The sequence below is a fragment of the Cricetulus griseus genome, chromosome 4, assembly GCF_003668045.3.
Source record: "Cricetulus griseus strain 17A/GY chromosome 4, alternate assembly CriGri-PICRH-1.0, whole genome shotgun sequence".
NCBI lineage: Eukaryota > Metazoa > Chordata > Mammalia > Rodentia > Cricetidae > Cricetulus > Cricetulus griseus.
In genome coordinates, this window is record NC_048597.1 from 87,452,986 (window position 1) to 87,474,493 (window position 21,508).

At 37.6% G+C, this 21,508-nt stretch overlaps 1 protein-coding gene across 1 annotated transcript in view; it reads right to left on the reverse strand.

Moving 5' to 3' along the window:
• Nucleotides 1-501: 501 nt before the first annotated feature.
• Nucleotides 502-21,508, reverse strand: part of LOC100773387 (vomeronasal type-2 receptor 116-like) — a 44,526-nt gene continuing 23,519 nt past the window's right edge. The window contains exons 5-6 of the mRNA XM_035444157.1: nt 19,620-19,743; nt 502-1,424 (exon numbers count right to left, since the gene is read on the reverse strand). Coding sequence (XP_035300048.1) covers nt 502-1,424; nt 19,620-19,743 — 1,047 coding nt within the window. The remainder of the gene's footprint in view (nt 1,425-19,619; nt 19,744-21,508) is intronic.

A 21,508-nucleotide genomic window follows, 5' to 3' on the forward strand; every position in this document is an offset into this window, starting at 1 on the left:
TTGAGTGATAATAATCAGTGTGGCAGAAAAATGCAATGGAGTCTTGAAATTCTCAGGCAAATGGATGGAACTAGAAGAAACCATTCTGAGCGGGGTAACCCAGTCACAAAAAGACAAATATGGTATGTACTCACTCATATATGAATTGTAGACATAGTGCAAAGGATTACTAGCCTATAATCCTCTTCACCAAAGAAACTAGGAAATATTAAGGAATCTAAAGGATAAATGTATGGACCCCAGGAATGGGAAGGGGCAGGAACTGCTGAGCTAGTTGGCAGCATGAGGGTAGGTGAGAGGGAGCTGTCAGAATGAGAGGAGGAGAAGAGGAGAAGAGAAGAGAGGAGAAAAAGGCAATTATATACATGCTGAGGTAGACTGTATATGACACAAAGGGGGGAATCTTTTATTTTTTTAAATATACATTTCAGAAAAAACTTGCTATAAAATAGGTAACTAATTTCACTTTACTAATGGATTTTAAGAGAGATAGTTAATTCATCAAAATAATCTGTTGTGTCTGTATTTTGTTTTATTTTTGAAGCCTTTCAAAGAGTTCTTGTCAGGTCTTAGGAGAATAATGTAGCACTTTGGGATAAAGATGCACCCTAGCAGTCCTGCACTGGATGCCAAGATGGAGAAGACCTCCACAGCCACCATAGCCTTGTTTTTGGTGCTGTGGTAGACTGGGAGGAAGGTGACCCAGACACTGCAGAACACCAGCATGCTGAATGTCAGGAACTTGGATTCATTGAATGTGTCAGGCAGGTTCCTAGCCAGGAAAGCCACAGTGAAGCTTCCTAGGGCCAGGATCCCCAAGTATGCCAGCACACAGTAGAAAGCAGTGACTGAGCCCTTGTTGCACAAAATGATGATGTAACTATGTTCAGAATGTGCATCTGCTTGAATATAGGGAGGTGAGGTTCCCATCCAGACTCCCAGGAGAATAAGCTGCATCAGGAAACAGATGGGGATGACAGAGTTATAGATGCCCGAGACAAACAGACTTCTCATTGTTCTTCCTAGTTTTACAACTCTAAAGGCCAGAACTACAGTTATAGTTTTGGCCAAAACAGTGGAAAGAAGCAGAGTGAACACAAGTGCAAATGTAATTTGTTGTAATATGCAGGAGGCTGTGCTTGGCTGGCCAATGAAGAGAAAGGTACACAAGAAGCAGAGGAGGAGGGAGATGAGCAGGATGAAGCTGAGTGTCTGGTTATTGGCCTTAACGATGGGTGAGTCTTGATGTTTGAGGAAGATCCCCAAAACTACAACTGTGCTGACAGAGAAGCAGAGAGCTGCACAGACCAGAGCCATGCCCAGAGAATCTTCCAAAGATAGGAATGTCATTGACTTGGGAAGGCAGTTGTTTCTCTCAGGGTTTGGGTACTCTTGAATTGGACAAGGGATACACTCCTGCTGATCTATGGGAGAAATGAACCAACATTTCAGCCTCTACAAGGATTTACTCATTCCATATTCAATACACTAAGAGTGTCTTCCACTGATGTTTTATGCAGCCTGGCACATTCTGCTTTACTATAGTGTCAAGGTAACCAACTATTTAGAATCCCCCTTTTCTGCGATGTCTACATCAGGATATTCCATGTAATGACAAGATTATAAATGTTTTCTGGACAAATGAAATTCAAATAGTAATCAACTTCTTCAGATGATGTAAAACTGTCCAGTTATCCTTTAAAGAGTTCTAAAGTTAATCCAAACCAACTTGGTCAGACTCCACCTACTTAGGTGAAGGACAAACCACTCAGAACTCTACAGAGCCCCAACTACAACAAAGGCCAAAATAAACATCAGAGTGTCAACTGTCTATTTGGACACACAGAAGTCTACAGTCCCCACACTATAAGAAAGGCCAAAATAACCACCAGGGGGTCAACAGAACACCAAATATATTAGATCAGATAAGAAGGCTCTGTTTCACATAATAACTAAAACACTAAACGTATGGGACAAGGAACCACTACTAAAAGCTTCCAATGATAAAGTCCAAGTAACATATAAAGACAGGTCCATGAAATTAAACCTTGGATTTTGAGCATTTTCTTAACTGTCTTTCATCCATTTCAGATTCACCTATTGAGAATTCTCTATTTATTTCTGCACCCCACTTTTTAATTTCATTGTTTGGTGTTTTGGTGGCTAGCTTCTTGAGCTCCTTATATATTTTGGAAATCAGGCCTCTGTCAGATGTGGGATCAGTGAAGAACTTTTCCCATTCTGTGGTTGGTCATTTTGTCTTACTGAATGTCCTTTGCCTTGCAGAAGCTTCTCAGTTTCAGGAGGTCCCATTGACTAATTGCAGACCTTAATGTCTGTGATACTGGCGTAATGTTCAGGAAGCAGTCTCCTGTGCCAATTTGTTCAAGGGTAATTCCCACTTTCTCTAATAGAAGATTCAATGTGGCTGGATTTATGGTGAGATCTTTGATACATTGGCACTTAAGTTTTGTACATGGTGACAGGGATGGATCTATCTGCAATCTTCTGCATGTCCAAATCCAATTGTCCAGCATGTTCATACAATAGGGACATATGTTCAAAGATGTTCATAGCAGCACTTTTTGTAATAGCCAGAATCTGGAAGCAACCTAGATGCCTCTCAACTGAAGAATGGAATGAGAAAATGTGGTACATTTATAAAATGGAGTACTACCCAGCAGAAACAAAGCAATGGAATCTTAAAATTTGCAGGCAAATGGATGGAACTAGAAGAAACCATCCTGAGTGATGTAACCCAGTCACGAAAAGACAACATGGTATTTACTCACTCACATATGAATTTTAGACATAGAGCAAAGGATTCCCAGCCTATAATCCTCTTCACCAAAGAAACTAGGAAACATGAATGACTCTAAAATATAAATGGACCCCAGGAACAGGAAAAGGCATGAAATCCTGAGCTAATTTGAGCATGAGGGTAGTAGAGAGGGAGCTGCCACAATAAGAGCAGAAGAAGAGTAGTAGAAGAGAGGAAATGGAGGAGCAGAAATATTGAGTTGGGGGAAGAATAGAGGAGAGTGAGCAGGATGACAGATACCATATTAGCGGGAACCACTATAGGTCTGAGAAGAGATTTGGAACTAGGGATATCTCCAAAGACCTTCAAGGTTGACATGCTCTAACAATCCAGGCAAGGATGGAGAGGATAACCTAATAGTCCTTCCCCTAAAATGAGCTTGATGACTACTCTTTATGCCATCATAGTGCCCTCATCCAGTGGCTGATGGAAACAGGGACAGACATCCACAGATATACACTGAGCTGAAATCTGGAATTTAGTTGAAGAGAGGGAGGAATGAAGAGTGAAGGGGCCTGTACAAGGTTGGAGAAACCCACAGAAACAGTTAGCCTGAACAAGGGAGAGCACATGGACTCTAGATGCTGGTGGGAGGCCAGTACAAGACTGATCCAGATCCCTGAACGTGGATGTCAATAAGGAGGCCTCTGCCCTCCAGGGAGCCTCTTGTAGTGGATTAGTATTTTTCTCTGGTATAAGAAGGGACTCTGAGAACCCATCCCACATGAAGCGATACACTCTGGCCCTGGACACATGGGGAAGGTCCCAGGCCCAGCACAAGAAGATTTGGTGGACTTTGCAGAGCCGCTGTTTAGGGCCCTACCCTGCCTGGGGAGTTTTGGGTGGATGGGGTGGGGGGTAGGTTAGGAGTGGGGGAGGAGGGTTGGCAGTGAGGGGAGGGGGAGGGAGAGGGAGAAGGGACTTACATGTGAAACAAGATTGTTCCCTAACGAATTATATATTATATATATATATATATATATATATATATATATATATTGAGAAAAAAATGAAACCTAACTTCACAGTAGAGACACAAAAAACAGAAGATCACAGACAAATATCTTGCAGAGACTAAGAGACTACAGATGCTAGTCCAGACTAATATCCCCAGCAAAATTTTCAATCACCTCATATGGAGAAACCAAGATAACTCATGGCAAAATCAAATTTAAGTAATATCTATTCACAATTCCAGCCAAGAAAAGGTACTAGAAGGGAAACAGTAACCTAACAAACTTAACCATACACATTAAAATACAGAGAATACATAACCTTTCTCCAGCGAAATCCAAAGGGACAGACAGACAGACAGACAGACAGACAGACAGACAGACAGGCAGACACACACACACACACACACACACACACACACACACACACACACACACACACATTCCTACTACTATCACCAGTACCATAGTAACAAGAATTAATAATCACTGAACATTAATATCTCTTTATATCAATGGATTCAATTCCTTAATTAAAAAAACATAGGCTAACAAAATGGATATGAGAACACTATCTATCCTTATGCTTCAGACAGGAAACTCACCTCAGCATCAAAGATAGACATTACCTCAGAGTAAATGTTTGGAGAAAGTTTTTCCAGTCAAATGGACACAACAAGGAAGCTGAAGTAGCTATTCTAATATCTAACAGAATAGGCTTCAAACCTAAGTCATTGAAAAGAGATGAAGAAAGGAAATACCCACTAGGATGACATTTCAGTTCTGAACATCTATGCCCCCAAAGCAAGACACAGACATTTATGAAAGAAACATCACTAAAACTTAAACCACACATCAAACCCCACACATTAATATTGGGAAACATCAACAACCCACCCTCAGGAATGGATAGGGCACCCAGAGAGAAACTAAGCAGAAAAATAATGGAATTAATAGGTCTTATGACTCAAATGGACCTAACAGACATCTACAGAACTGTTCACCCAAACAAAATGATATGCCATCTTCTCAGCATCTCATGCAACCTTCACGAAGAAGGAATCCAAAGATAAAAAATATTAGAAATAACCCACTGTGTCCTATTAGAACACCATTGGTAACAGTTGGATTGCAACAATAATTGAAACAACAGAAAGCCTACAAACTCATGAAGACTGAATCATTCTCAACTGATTGACAAATGGGTCAAAGAATAAATAAGAAAGAAAATGAAATTTTCCTAGAGTACAATGAAGATAAACACAAAACATGGGATAGCTGATGGGACAAAAAGTGGTGCTAAATGGAAAATTCATAGCACTAAGAGCCTGTAATAGAAAATTAGAGAATCTTCATCCCAGAGAGGTAAAGGCACACTTGAAAGATATTAAATATAAAGAAGCATGCACACCTAAGAGGAGAAAATGTTATAAAATAATCAAGCTGAGGGCTGAATTCAATAAAATAGAGACAAAGAGAACAATACAAAGAATCAAGGAAATAAAGAGTTAGTTCTTTGAGAAAATCAACAAGAAAGAGAAGCCCTTATGCAAAATAACCAAAAGGCAAAGAGAGAATATCTAAATTAATAAAATCTGAAACCAAAAGAAGGAAATAACAACAGACACTGAGGAAACTCAAACAATCATTAGGTCATACTTCAAAAACTTTACTCAACGAAATTGGAAAATCTAAAAGATAGGGACAATTTTCTCAATAGATATCACTTACTAAATTTCAATCAAGATCAGGTAAACAATTTAAATAGACCTATAACACCCAAGGATATACAAGCTGTTATTAAAAGAGCCAAAGGCCACTAGACCTTCAAAGAAGAGCTAATACCAATATGGCTCAGTTTATTCTACAAAATGGAAACAGAGCAAACATTGCCAAATTCATCTATGAGTCCACAGTCACCCTGACACCCAAAATGCACAAAGACTCAAAAAGAACCAGAATTAGAGACCATTTTCACTTATGCACATTGAAGCAATAAAATACTTGCAAACTGAATCTAAGAACACAACAAAGAGATCAACACCATCATCAAATACGTTTCATCAGAGAATCAGCGATGGTTCCACATTAAAAAATTCTGACATTGTAATCCACCATATTAACAAAAACAGAAAGAAAAAAAGTGATTATCTCATCATATGCTGAGAAAGCCTTTGACAAAATCCAGCAGTCTTTGATTATAAAAAGTCTTGAAGAGATCAGGGATAAAAGGAACAGACCTAAACATAATAAAGTCAATATATAGCCGGGCTTTGGTGGTGCATACCTTTAATCCCAGCATTCATGAGCAGAGACAGGTGGATCTCTGTGAGCTCAAAGGCAGCCTGGTCTCCAGAGCAAGTGCCAGGATAGGCTCCAAAGCTACACAAAACATCCCTTCTTGAAAAACCAAAAAAGTCTATATATAGCAAGTTGGTAGTCAACTTTAAATTAAACAGCAGCTCAAAGCAATTCCACAAATATCAGGGACAAAACAAAACTGTCCACTCTCTCCATATCTGTTCAATACAGTTCTTGAAGTTCTAGCTAGATCGCCAAGACAACTAAATGATATCCAGGGGATACAAATTGGAAAGGAAGAATTCAATGAATCATTAATTGATATTATAGTACATATGAGGGGCCACAAAAATCTACCAGGGAACACCAACAACTGAATCACAAGTTCAGCAAAGTGGTTGGATATAAAATTAGTTCATGAAATTAATAGCCCTCTTATATACAATGATAAACAGGTTTGAAAGAAATCAGGAAAAGAATAGCATATACAATAGCTGCAAATAATATAAGTTATCTTGGGGTAACTCTAGTCAAATAAGTGAAAGACCTGAAATAAGTTAATTCAAGTCTTTAAAGAAAGAAATCAGAGAAGATATGAGGAGATGGAAAGATCTCCCATGCTCACAGATTGGCAGGATTAATATAGTAAAATGTCCATCTTACCAAAAAAATGTCTACAGATTAACTGAAATTCTTAACAAAATTCCATCACAGTTCTTTACAGACCTTGGAACTACTCAAAACTTTGTATGGAGCAGAAAGGGTATGGGATATGTAGGGTGTTTGTAGACTGGCAGGGTAGGAGGGGAGGGAGAGCGAACTGGGATTGACATGTAAAACACTCTTGTTTCTAATTTCAGTAAAAATTGGAGAAAAAAGATAAAGGGCCATTATGACATGGCTACTTTTCCTCATCTGCAAAAAAAAAAATGAATTAGCCATAAAGCAAGTGAGAACCATGAGACAACCCACAGAAGCAGAGAAATTGATACCAGGTACAAGAGTCACTAGAGAGGCTTTACCCAGCAAATGATGGAAATGGATTCGGAGCTCAACGGCCAAGTATTAGGTAGATCTTGGGGAGTCAGTTATGAAGAGGGTTAGGAAAGATTGTAGGAGCCACTGGTGTCAAGATTACCAAAATAAAACCCCCAGAACCAATTAACCTGAGATAATAAAGTCTCAAAGAGACTGAACCACCAACCAGAGAGCTTTCATGAGACTAACTGAGGTGCTCTGCACCTTTGTTACTTAGGTGTAGATTGGTCTTCTTGCGGGAGTCTTGACAGTGTTAGCAGGGGCTATATCTGAATTCAATGTCTACATCTGTGAACATGGTTAAGCTTCTCTTTAATAGGGTGTAGAGTCCTTTTGATACAACCAAAGAGTTGTGTAGCTGCATCATGAGGTATATCTATTCCCAGCTCCCAGAGAAAAAGACACCATGATTTCCATAGTGTCTGTACATGTTTGAACTCCCACCAGCAATGGAAAAATGTTCCACTTTCCTCATATGTTTGCCATTAATTAAGTACTGCCCTTTGTTTTACTGACTTGGCCATTCTGACTGGTGTAAGATGAAATCTCAATGTAGTTTTGATTTGCATTTTCTGATGACTAAAGATGTTGAACAATTTTTGAAAATGCCATTTTGTCTTATTTGTTTTCTTGATGTTAACTTTTCTTTTGAGTTCTTTACACATTTTATATATTAGTCATCTATCAGATTATAATTCTTAAAAAACATTTTCCCACTAAATAGGCTGTCACTTGGCACAGATTCTGGTGTACTTGTTGTACAGAACTACTTTGGCCTCATGTGGAACCACTTATTAATTGATGTTCTATGTGAAATCTAATAAGGTCATTTACTGTGAAAATGAGTTCAATTCTACTCTCCACTTTCTTCTCTCTGAGATTCAGTATATCTCTTCTTATATTGAGGTCATTCATCCATTTGAATTTGGATTTTATACAGGATAATTAATATCTTTGTACAAATTAGTCTATTTGTATTCTTCTACATATAGCCATCCAAGTAGACAAGCACCACTTGTTCCAGTGTGTATTTCTGGATTATTTATAAAAAATGAAGTGTTCATATGTGGGTTGATTTATGTCTAGGTCTTCAATTCAATTACATTGACCAATGTGTCTGTTTTTAATACCAATACCATGATGTTTTTGACAATTATTTTATAGTAAATCTTGAAATTTTGCAAGTTTTTACTTTCAGAACACAATTTAGCATTCTTTTCATTTTTTATATATGTGAATTACAAACAAGATTGAATTACATGACCATCCCAGGTCCTTTCTCCCTCCCTTCCTCCTCTACCACCCCCCCGCAACTAAAATCCTATCTGTCATATGTCCTTTCTTCTAATCTGCACCAGACTCAAAATATCTGCTTCCTCATGAACTCTGCATCCTTCCTTTTATTCCCTTCTCACTCTCATAGCTAATTTCAGAACATTTTAATTGTTCAGGATTGTTTCAGCTATCCTAAACATTTCTTTTTCATATTGTACATGAAGTTATTTTTTTATAATTTAGTGGAAAATTGTGCTGGCATTGTGATGGGGGATACAATCTGTCTATTTCTTTTGGGGGAATGGTCCCATTTTTCATATTAATTATATAGATCAATGAGCAAGGGTGATCATTCCATCTTTACCAATAGCTGAAACTATTTACTGTATAACACTTACACAAGTTTCATTGAGTTATCCCAAAATATTTTATTTTTAAGAGACTTGTGTTTATTTTTTATTCAACATTTGTGTATCTAATGTCTGTACAATAAGTTGTGGTCACGCTACTTATAATACTTGCATGGCTGCCCTATAATCATTTTCCCTTGGCATTGATTTTTCTCTTTTCATAATCATTAATTCCAATTGCAATTGCCAATGTGCATGTGTGTGTAGGGAAATTTACTGTACCTTGGCAAAGCTATCAAGAGACAGTGGAGAAATATGATTCCCTCTACCCCAGCAGCCTTCAACTGCCCAAGATCTCAGGTATTGGTGGACTTCATATATTTAACCTCACACTGATTACTACTGTTTTGCCTTTTATATATGTTGTAATCCCAGCTTCAGAATATTCTTTGCCATTCCATATAGTTCATTTTTGCATGTTTGTTTTTTATTTAAATTCTTTAATTAACACTCATATTTATACATCCATCCCACCATTCCCTCACCCTCCCAGCCTCCCATGTTCCCCACAAACCTCCCAACCCATCCTCCAATTTCTCTCCAGGGACAGTGAGGCCCTCCATCAGGGATCTTCAAAGTCTGCCACATCATTTGAGGAAGGGGCCAGGCCTTCCTTGCTGTATCTGGGCTGCCACAGTATCTCTCAATAGGAAATGGGCTCCCAAAGTCCATTTGTGCTCTAGGGTTGAAGACTGGTTCCACTCTTAGAGGTCTCATAGACTGTCTTGGCCTCCTAGCTGGCACATACATTCAGAATGCTTGTTTTGGTCCAATGCTGTTTCCTCAAGCTTTATAACTAGGGTCTCCATGCTCTCACTATGTCAGGTCCACTGTTTCTGCAGGTCACTCCAGCACCTTCTTGGCTCCTTTGGCCATCCTACCTCCCTCTCCACAAATAAATTCCAGTAGTATGGTTCAGTGCTTAGCTTGGGTGCCTATTTCTACTTTGAACAGCTACAGGATGAAGGCTCTAGTAATGGTAACCAAGATAGAAACCAATCTCATTATTGGGGAAGGGAATCAATGGCATTTTCTCCACCACAGCTTGGATTATTAGTTGGGGTCATCCCTGTGGATCCCCTAACATTTCCCCTGTGCCAGACCTCTCTCCAACCTGTACTGTCTTCCTCTATCAAGGCAAATGCTTTCTTGCCCTCTTCTACTCCCCCCGTCTCAATCCAATTGTTCTCCTCCTCCCTCCTCTTCTTACCTTCCTGCTTCCATCCTCTCCACCCATGCCCATGCTCCCACTTTGTTCAGGTGTTCGTGACCCCCTCCCTTTCTTCTTGGGGCTATGCAATCTTCTCTTGGGGTCCTCCTTTTTTCCTAGCTCCTCTGGCATTGTGGATTGTAGACTGGTAAACCTTTGTTCTATGTCTAAAAATCATACATGAGTGAGTACAAACCATGTTTATCTTTTGTTACTGGTTTACCTCACTCTGGATTGTTTCTTCTATTTCCATCCATTTACCTGTAAATTTCAAGATTCCATTTTTTTCCTGCTGAGTAGTACTCCATTGTTTAAATGTACCACATTTTCTCTATCCATTATTCTGTTGAGAGACATCTAGGTTGCTTCCAGGTTCTGGCTATTACAAATAATGCTGCTAGGAACATAGTTGAACATATGTCCTTATTGTATGAATGTACATTCTTTGGGTATATGCCCAGGAGAGGAGTTCCTGAATCATGAGATAGGCTGATTCCCATTTTCCAGAGAAACTGCCATATTGACTTCCAAAGTGTTCTTACCAGTTTGCACTCCCACCAGCAATGGAGGAGTGTTCCACCTTCTCCACATCCTCTCCATCATAGACTGTCATTGGTGTTATTGGTTTTAGCCATTGTGATAGGAGTAAGATGGTATCTCAGAGTGGTTTGTGCTGCATTTCCCTGACTTCTACAGATGTTGAGTACTTTCACAAGTGTCTTTCAGCCATTTTATATTCCTCTGTTGAGAATGCTCTATTTAGTTCTGCACTCCACTTTTAAATTGCATTGTTTTGTGTTTTGGAGGCTAGCTTCTTGAGTTCATTGTATGTTTTAGTGATCGGCTCTCTGTCAGATGTGGGGTTGGTGAATATATTTTCCCATTCTGTGTGCTGGCATTGTGTCTTGCTGACTATGTCCTTTGCCTTACAGAAGCTTCTCAGTTTCAGGAGATCCCATTTTTTAATTGTTAATCTCAATGTTTGTACTACTGATATTATGTTCAGAAAGCAGTCTACTTACCAATTTGTTCAAGGGTACCACCTACATTCTCTTCTAGGAGGTTCAGTGTGGTTGAATTTATGTTGAGGTCTTTGATCCATTGGGATTTAAGTTTTGTGCATGTCGATAGATATGGATCTATCTGCAATCTTCTACATGTCAGAATCCAGTTTACCAACACCATTTGTTGAAGATGTTTTCCTTTTTCCATTGTATAACTTTACCTTCTTTGTATTTATCTTCGTTGTGTTGGAGTTTTCCTTCCAGTAATTTCTTTAGGGCTGTATTAGTGGATATTTATTGCTTAAATGTGGTTTTGTCATGGAACATCTTGTTTTTGCCATCGATAGTGATTCAAAGCTTTGCTGGATATAGTAGTCTGAGCTGGCATCCATGTTCCCTTAGTGTCTGTAGAATATCTATCCAAGATCTTCTTGCTTTCAAAGTTTCAATTGAGAAGTCTGGTGTAATTCAGATAGGTCTGCCTTTATATTTTACTTGGCCTTTTCCTTTGCTGCTCTTAATATCCTTTGTTTGTTCTGTAAGTTTGTTATTTTGATTATTATGTAGCAAGGGGGTCATATCAACAGACACTGAAGAAATCCAGAGAATCATCAGGTCATACTTTGAAAACCTGTACTCCACAAAATTCTAAAAACTAAAGGAAATGGAAAATTTTCTGGACAGATATCCCTTACCAAAATTAAAACAAGAACAGATAAGCAGTTTAAATCAAACTATAACCCCTAATGAAATAGAAGCACTCATCAAAAGAACCCCCAGCCAAAAATAATCCCAGAGCCAGATGGCTTCATTGCAGAAATCTACCAGAAATTCAAACAAGAGATAATACCAGTAATCCTCAAATTTTTCCACACAATAGAAGCAGAAGGTTCATTGCCAAACTCTTTACAAGGCTACCATTACCTTGGTACCCAAGCCACACTACTGAGACACTACTAAGAAAGAGAACTACAGACCAGTATCCCTTATAAACTTTGATGCAAAAATACTCAGTAAAATACTGGCAAACTGAGTAAACAACCAGGAACCACAGATGCAAGAATAACCAACAGAATACAAGAGATGGAAGACAGAATCTCAGAAACTCAAGATAAACTAGAGGAAATAAACTCATCAAGCAGAGAAAATCTGAAGTCCAACAAATCCATACCACAAAATATCCTGGAAATATGGGACACCATGAAAAGACCAACCTCAGGATAATAGGTATAGAAGAAGATGACAAAACCCAACTAGAAGGTGCAGAAAACATATTCAACAAAATCATAGAAGAAAATTTTCCCTGCTTAAGAAAGACATGTCAATGAAATTATAAAAGCCTACAAAGCATCAAAAAGAGTGGACCAAAAAGAAGTCCCCTCGTCACATAATAATTAAAACACCAAACGTACAGAATAAAGAAAAAATATTAAGAGAAGCAAGGGAAAATGTCCAAGTAACATATAAAGGGAAATCTATCAGAATTACACCATTCTTCTCTATGGAATCTCTGAAAGCCAGAGGACCGAGATAGAGATTCTACCAACTCTGAGAGAACATGGATGCCAGCCCAGACTACTATACCCAGCAAAGCTTTCAAACACTATTAATGAAGAAATCAAGATATTCCACAAAAACAGATTTAAACAATATGTAACCACTAATCCAGCCTTACAGAAAGTACTGGAAGGAAAACTCCAACCTAAGGAAATTAATTACAGTCACATGAACATAGGCAACAGATAATCCCACTCTGCATAAACACAAAATAAAAGGCAGGGAAAATCCACGTATAACACCAGTACCAACAACAAATAAAAAACAAACAAGAATAAACACTCAATGGACCTTAATTTCCCTCAATATTAATGGTCTTATCTCACTTATAAAAAGACACAGGTGGAATGGTTCAAACAAAAACCTTAATTTGAATAGTAGGCTTACTGTGACATATACAAAAGTTATGGCTGTGATTGTTTTAAAAAATTGGCCTTCATTTCCTTGAGAGCCTAGCTACACCAGGTACAAAGTTTATAACTCATGTGTTTGTTTCAAACACAGAGCTTCATTTGCATAGTAGGGTTATTGTGACATATAAAAATAAGTGTTGTAATTGGTCCAAATAAAAACCTTAATTTGCAAAAATTAAAAAAAGACACAGGTGGATACAAAGACAGAATCCATCCTTCTGTTGAATACAAGAAACACACCTTGAATTCAAAGACAGACATTACCTCAGAGTAAAGGGTGAGGACAAGATATTCCAATCAAATGAACCCAAGAAACAAGCTGGGGAAGCTATTCTAGTATCTAACAAGTTAGACTTCAAACTAAAATCAATCAAAAGAGAGGAGATGAAGAAGGTAATTTCATATTCATCACAGGAAAAATCCATCAAGAAGAAGTCTCAATTCTAAATATCTAAACCCCAAATACAAAGGCACCAACATTCATAAAAGAAACATTATTAAAACTCAAATCACAAATAAGACCTCACACAGTTATAGTCAGAGACCTCAGCACCCCACCTTTACCACTGGACAGGACCACCAACAGAAATTTAACAAAGAGACAAAGGAACTAAAGAAGTTATGACCCAATTGGGATTAACAGCATCTACAGAACTTTCTATCCAAACACAAAAAATATACATTCTTTTCAGCATCACATGGAACCTTCTCAAAAATCAACCACATACTTGGAAACATAGCAAACCTCAATAGGTACAAAAAAGTGGAATAATCCCATGTGTCTTATCAGACCATCATGCTTTAAAGTTAGTAATCAAAAACAAAACAAAGTGCAAAATCCTACCAAATCATGGAAATTGAATAACATGCAATTGCACCATTCCTGGGTCAAGGAAGAAATAAAGAAGGAAATTAAAGACTTCCTAGAATTCAATGAAAATGTTGACACAACATACCCAAGTTTTGGGACACTTTGAAAGCAGTACTCAGAGGAAAGTTGATAGCTCTAAGTGCTCACATGAAGAAACTAGAGAATAGCCACACCAGAGATTTGGCATCACAGCTGAAAGCTCTAGAAAAAAATGGAAGAAAATACACCTTGGAGTGCAGATGCCAGGAAATAATCAAACTGACAACAGAAATCAATGAAGTCAAATAAAAGAAAACAATTCAAAGAATCAATATAACAAAGAGTTGGTTCTTCAAGAAAATCAATAAGAGAGCAAACCATTATTCAATCTAACTAAAAGGCAGAGAGAGAACATGCAAATTAACAAAATCAAAAATGAAAAGGGGATACATAACAGGGGACAATGAGGAAATCCAGAGAATCTTCAGGTCATACTTTGAAAACCTGTATTCCACAAAATTTGAAAACTTAAAGGAAATGGACAATTTTCTGGACAGATATCTCTTACCAAAATTGAATCAAGAACAGATAAGCAACTTAAACAGACCTATAATCTCTAAGGAAATAGAAGCAGTCATCAAAAGTCTCCCAACCAATAAAAACCCGGGGCCAGATGGATTCACTGCAGAATTCTACCAAAATTCAAAGAAGAGCTAATACCAATATGGCTCAAGTTGTTCCAACAATAGAAGCAGAAGGGACATTGCCAAAATCTGTTAATGAGGCTACAATAACCTTGATACCTAAGCCACACAAAGACAGAACTAAGAAAGATAACTACAGACCAATATCCCTCATGAACATAGATGCAAAAATTCTCAATTAAATAATGGCAAATACAATCCAAGAACATATCAGAGGAATCATCCATCATGATCAAGTAGGCTTCACCCCAGCGAAGCAAGGATGGTTCAACATACAAAAATCCATCAATGTAACCCACCATATAAACAGACTGAGAAAAAAAACATGATCATCTCACTAGATGCTGAAAAAACCTTTGACAAAATCCAACACCCCTTAATGACAAAGGTCTTAGAGAAATCAGGGAAAACAGGCACATACCTCAACGTAATAAAAGCAATATACAGCAAGCCAACAGCCAACATCAAATTAAATGGAGAGAACCTCAATCCAATTAATCTAAAATCAGGAACAAGACAAGGCTCTCTGTCCACTCCATACTTCTTCAATATTGTCCTTGAAGTTCTAGCTAGAACAATAAGACAACAAAAGGAGATCAAGGGAATACAAATCAGAAAGGAAGAAGTCAAACTCTCACTATTTGCAGATGATATGATAGTCTACATTAGTGACCAGAAAAACTCTACCAGGGAACTCCTACAGCTGATAAACACCTTCAGCAAAGTGGCAGGATACAAGATTAACTCAAAAATCTGTAACCCTACTATATATGGATGACACATTAGTGGAGAAAGAAATGAGAGTAACATCACCATTTACAATTGCCACAAACAACATAAAATACCTTGGGATAACACTAACCAAAAAAGTGAAAGACCTGTACTGTAAGAATTTTGAGTCTCTTAAGAAAAAAATTAAAGAAGATGCCAGAAAATGGAAAGATCTCCCATGCTCTTGGACAGGTAGGATCAACATAGTAAAAATGGCAATCTTGCCAAAAGCAATCTACAGATTCAATGCAATCCCCATCAAAATCCCAACACAATTCTTCATAGACTTTAAAAGAATAATTATCGACTTTATATGGAGAAACAAAAAACCCAGGATAGCCAAAACAACCCTGTACAGAAGGGGAACTTCTAGAGGCATCGTCATCCCAGATTTCAAGCTCTATTACAGAGCTATAGTCCTGAAAACAGCTTGGTATTGGCACAAAAATAGACAGCTAGACCAATGGAATAGAGTTGAAAAACCTGATATAAACCCACACACCTATGAACACCTGATTTTTGATAAACAATCCAAATTCATATGATGGAACAAAGAGAACATCTTCAACAAATGGTGCTGGCAAAACTGGTTGCAGACATGTAAAAGACTGAAGCTAGACCCAAGCCTATTGCCTTGCACAAAACTTAAGTCAAAATGAATCAAAGACCTCAACATAAATCCAGCTACACTGATCCTATTAGAAGACAAATTGGGACATACACTTGAATTAATTGGTACAGGAGACCACTTCCTGAACATTACACCAGTAGCACAGACACTGAGGTCATAAATTAGTAAATGGGACCTCCTGAAACTGAGAAGCTTCTGTAAGGCAAAGGAGACAGTCAGCAAGACAAAACAGCAGCCCACAGACTGGGACAAGATATTTACCAACCCCACATCTGATAGAGGGCTTATCCTCAAAATATACAATGAACTCAAGAAGCTAGTCTCCAAAACACCTAACAATCCAATTAAAACTGGGGTACAGAACTAAATATACAATTCTCAACAGATGAACCTAAAATCGCTGAAAGACACATAAGAAAATGTTCAACATCCTTAGCCATCAGGGAAATATAAGTCAAAACAATTTGAGATAACATCTTACTCCTGTCAGAATGGCCAAAATAAAAAACACCAATGACACTTAATGCTGGATAGGATTGGAGAAAGGGGAACACTTCTCTCCACTGCTGGTGGGAGTGCCAACTTGTACAGCCACTTTGGAAATCAGTACGGCAACTCCTCAAGTAAATGGGAATCACTCTACCACAAGGTCCATCAATTCCACTCTTAGGAATATACCCCCAAAAGAGCACATCATACAACAAGGACATCTGTTCAACAATGTTCATAGCAACACTATTTGTAATAGCCAGTAAGTGGAAGCAGCCTAGATGCCCCTCAACTAAAGAATGGATAGAGAAAATGTGGTCCATTTACACAATGCAGTACTACTCAGCAGGAAAAAACAATGTAATCTTGAAATTTGCAGGAAAATGGATGGAACTAGAAGAAACCATTCTGAGTGAGGTAAGCCAATCTCAGAAAGACAAACATGGTATGTACTCACTCATATGTGGATATTAGACATAGAGTAAAGGAATACTAGCCTACATTCCATATTGCCAGAGAAGCTAATAAACAAGGAGGACCCTAGGAGAGACATACATGTTTCCCTGGAGCAAGGGAAAGGGTCAAGATCTCCTGAGTAAATTGGGAGCATGGGAAAAGGGGGCAGGGAGCTAGGAAAATGAGAAGGGGAGAAGAGGAGGGATGCAGAGGACATGAGTGATCAGAAAGTTTGAGTCAGGGGTAGAACTGATGGTAATAAGAATGGAGATACCATAATAGAGGAGACATTTTTGGTTTACAGAGAAATCAGGCACTAGGGAAATGTCTGGAGATCTACAACAATGACACCAGCTAACAATCTAAGCAACAGAAGGGAGGCTACCTTAAATGCACTCCCCTGATAATGAGATTGATGACCAAATTATATGCCAGCCTATGGCCTTCATCCAGAGGCTGGTGGATGTAGAAGCAGACACCCACAACTTATCACTGAATTGAACTGGAACTCAGACACAGAGAAGGATGAGGGAAGAGCAAAGTAGTCCAGACAAGGCTGGTGAAACCCACAAAACAGCTGACCTGAACATCAGTGAACTCTTGCTCCCCAGACTGATAGCTGGAATACCAGCATGGGATTGATCTAGACCCCAGGAACATGGGTTTCTGTGAGGAAATCTCGGAAATCTACAGGACCTCCTGTAGTAGTTCAGTACTTAACCCTAGCATAGGTGTGAACTTTGGGAGCCCATTCCATACAGAGGAATACTCCCTGAGAAAGACACACGGGGGTGGGCCTACACCCCATCCCCAAGGATACAATAGGCTCTGATGACACTGTATGATTGCCTCACCATTCCGGAGGAGCTGAAAGGATATGTGATAGATAGGATTTTATTTGGGGGTGGATAGTAGGGAAGGAAGGGAAGGAGAAGGGAACTGGGATTGTCATGTAAAACAAATCTGTTTCAAATTCAAATAAAAAGTTGAAAAATAAAATAAAATAAAATACTGGCAAACAGAATTTAAGAACATATAAGAAAAATTATCAACCATGATCAAGTAGGCTTCATCCCTGGGATACAGGGTTGGTTCAGCATTCGAAAATCTGTCAATGTATTCCACCATATAAACCAACATAAGAAGAAAAACCACACGATCATCTCACTCAATGCTGAAAAAGCCTTTGACAAATTCCACACCCCTTCATTGTAAAGGTCCTGGAGAGATCAGGAATAACTTGAACAAACATGAACATAATAAAAATATTATATGTAAGCCAACAGCCAACATCAAACTAAATGGAGAGAAACTCAAAGCTATTTCTCTAAAATCAGGAAAAAGACAAGGCTGTCCACTCTCTCTGTATCTCCTCAGTGTTGTCCTTGAAGTTCTAGCTAAAGCCTACTATAGTAGGTTTCATTTTGAGGAAAAGAAAGAAAAATAATGCAATTACATTTTAATTTCTAAATTAAATGTAAATAAAACAAAAACCAAATGTTTGATGTAGCAAATGTTCTAAGAATCAGGATATATGTTATTATGGTATATAGCTCTGTGGGAGAAAGGCGTTTATACTCAATCTACAATGATGTCTTGTGACCTCCATATATGAGCTTTGGTACATATGTGTTTACACACACATACTCATGAATGCACAATAATAAGAAAAAGATTAAATAATCTTTTCTTTACCTGAAGATATCAATTAATGGATCAGATATTTCCAATTATCCTTATTTTAAAATGATGACAATAACCTTGGACTGAACAAAGAATTTAACCTATGGAGACATTAGATTTTAGAAAATTAAAGCACACTTAATTAATTTCTCACCTTTCAGGTGTTGCAATAATAGTCTGTTTGCAATTCAGTTGCTCAAGTTTTGGTCTTACTGAAGAGAATAATTATATAGTAGGTTGCTATCATTAGTCGAGTTTTGTATTTTATTTTCCCAATTCTTCTTTGTATTATTTTTATTGTTTAAAGTATAATTTAATACTCAATATAATTATCTTATTACCTCTCTTCTCATTACGGTCTCTAATCATGCTCCTGGACTCATTTTGGTCTTGCTTTCCATAAAATGTATTGCTCTTTTTCATTATATATATATATATATATATATATATATATATATATATGATTTTTTTGTATATATATATATTCTTAAATGCCATTGTTAAGTCCATATTTTATTAACTTTTATATGATATCAGGGCTGACTGCAACCCTAGTCCTAGATCTACATGCAGTTACACCTTCTTTAACAAAGACTTGCATTTCATACTAGGTTTGATATTCCAATTGGTAACTATAAATGTTGTAATCTAGATTCTATGTGTGATACATTTAGGAAACAGCCACACATGTACTTGTCCTGAGCTTATTTTCAAGAAAAAAAATTGGATTCATTTATTCAAGAAATACACAGGCAGCCTGTCCATTGGCACACCACTTTTCCCTGGGCAGCATGATCACTCCATAGCTGTGGTGATACTGTCATTCAATGAAAGGCAATTTTAAGGAAGTAGTGATGTAGATGACACAATAACATGAGGCTTCCAATCAAATGTTCGTACATCGTGTGGCATCAGCAATGATTACTAATAAATGGATATAGGGATGAGTGGAAGAGACATGGAGAACAATGCTGCATCCCAACACAATGGTCACTTCTTAGCTTTATCCTTCTACATTTACAAACAGTTTGGGGAAAGGTATTATTTTTCTACCTGTCTGGTTGGAAATGTGCCTCTCTGGACAAAACACACAAGAAAAACAGCAGGCAGGTCTTCCTTCTTCTGTAAGTTTCCAGAAACCTGGACCACAGCTCTGTGTACATACAGACTGAGGATTCTGAGGGACACACAGAAAAACTCTTCATAAATTTGCACATCAGTCACAGGCTTGAATGTTTTTAATCTAAACAATTTAAACTTCACGTAGACTATCAAAGATGTATAAAGTTATGTGGCACTATGAATTCTCTATATGGAGTGTAGATTTGAAGTTAGCACACTTCCAGACACTAAACTAAAATTTCAAAGTGTCTTTATGGTGAGGAAACTGTGCTTAACCTCTGTTAGCTTTGTGAAATGTCTTTAACAACTGAATATTCCCTCCTGTGAAACAGCAAGCCAGAACTCCTTCCTCGTATGAATTGTGGAACAGTTGAAGTGAGGCACAAACCAAGTCACTCTAGCTTATCTGTTTCTAAGTTTACCTTCCCCAGCCAGTAGTCACAACCATTTACTCTGATTCACTTTTCATGAAAGAGCGTTTGGAAATTGTGGATAGTAACAGCTACTCTTGACTCCATCACAGGTAGATTTTCTGTAGACACTGAATTATGGTTCATTACTGTGACTTTCACCCTTGACTCCCCATGCTCAGAATAGTGCCCTGCTTATTCTTCCAAAGGTTAGTGATGTCATCATTTAGGAATTTATCAATTGGCTCCTTAGTTAATCATATTAGCCAGTATACTTCTAACACAACCTCAGCTTGGTAATACTTTCAGAAAGTGTGAATGCTAGGAAAAATTCTATCTTTCCCTTCGACAAGTTTTATTGTCATAAGTTAGACCCCATTTCAAATTTATAAATATCTCTATATTAACAGGTATAAGGGACTTTAGAACTGGCTCAGCAGTTAAGAGTGTATACTGCTCTCACAGAGAAACCCGAAGTCACCTCCCAGCACAAAAATCAGGCTGTTCATAAACATCAGTTATAGAGATGATTTGTATAAAAATCCAAGATTTATTTTTTGTTACAAGGACTATGGACATGTTTGTGTTTGGGTTGTATTAAATGAGGTGTGATTTGAGATCAGCATACATGTATAGTAAACCTGTGTATATGTATGTTCATAATTGTGGGCATGTATATGAACACAGAAGCACACACTAGTATATAAATCCATGAACACTGATTTATTCATTCACTGCAGCATGAATGAACACACATAAATTCAAATTCAATTCAAACCAATTCTATCTACAGAAATTAGCTAATAATATGTTTTCATATATATATGTATTTGTGTGTGTGCATATATGTATACATATATACATATATGTATACATATATGAGGAGCCAATTGATATACTTATGTATATATCATATATATATATATATATATATATATATATATATCAAAGTAAAATTCAAAAGATTGATTTATTTCAGAATTAAAGGCATCAAACTAGACTAAAGATATAGCTCAATATTCAATGTACTTGCTGCATAAGCAATGAGGTCCTGAATGTGATCTTGCAGAAGGGAAGTACAGAAAAGTCAGGTGAAAAACTGTATGTCTGTAATCCCAATATGGTGGTCATGGAGATTGGGAGAATGCTGAGGCATGCTGTCTAGTGAGTAGAGCTAAAGCTGAAACTTGGCATCTGGAGAGATTGAGATCATGCTTATAATAAAATGAAAACAACTGAGGAAGGTTACCAGTGCTGACTGTGGCCTCAACAAACTCAGGAACTCACATACATGAGCATGCACACACAAGTTCACAGCACAGCTAAGAACTTAGAATCTCTAAGTTACTTTAAAATTTCAAAGAGGTTTCATACAATCAATTATCATAGCTCTTTTCAGATATTTGATGA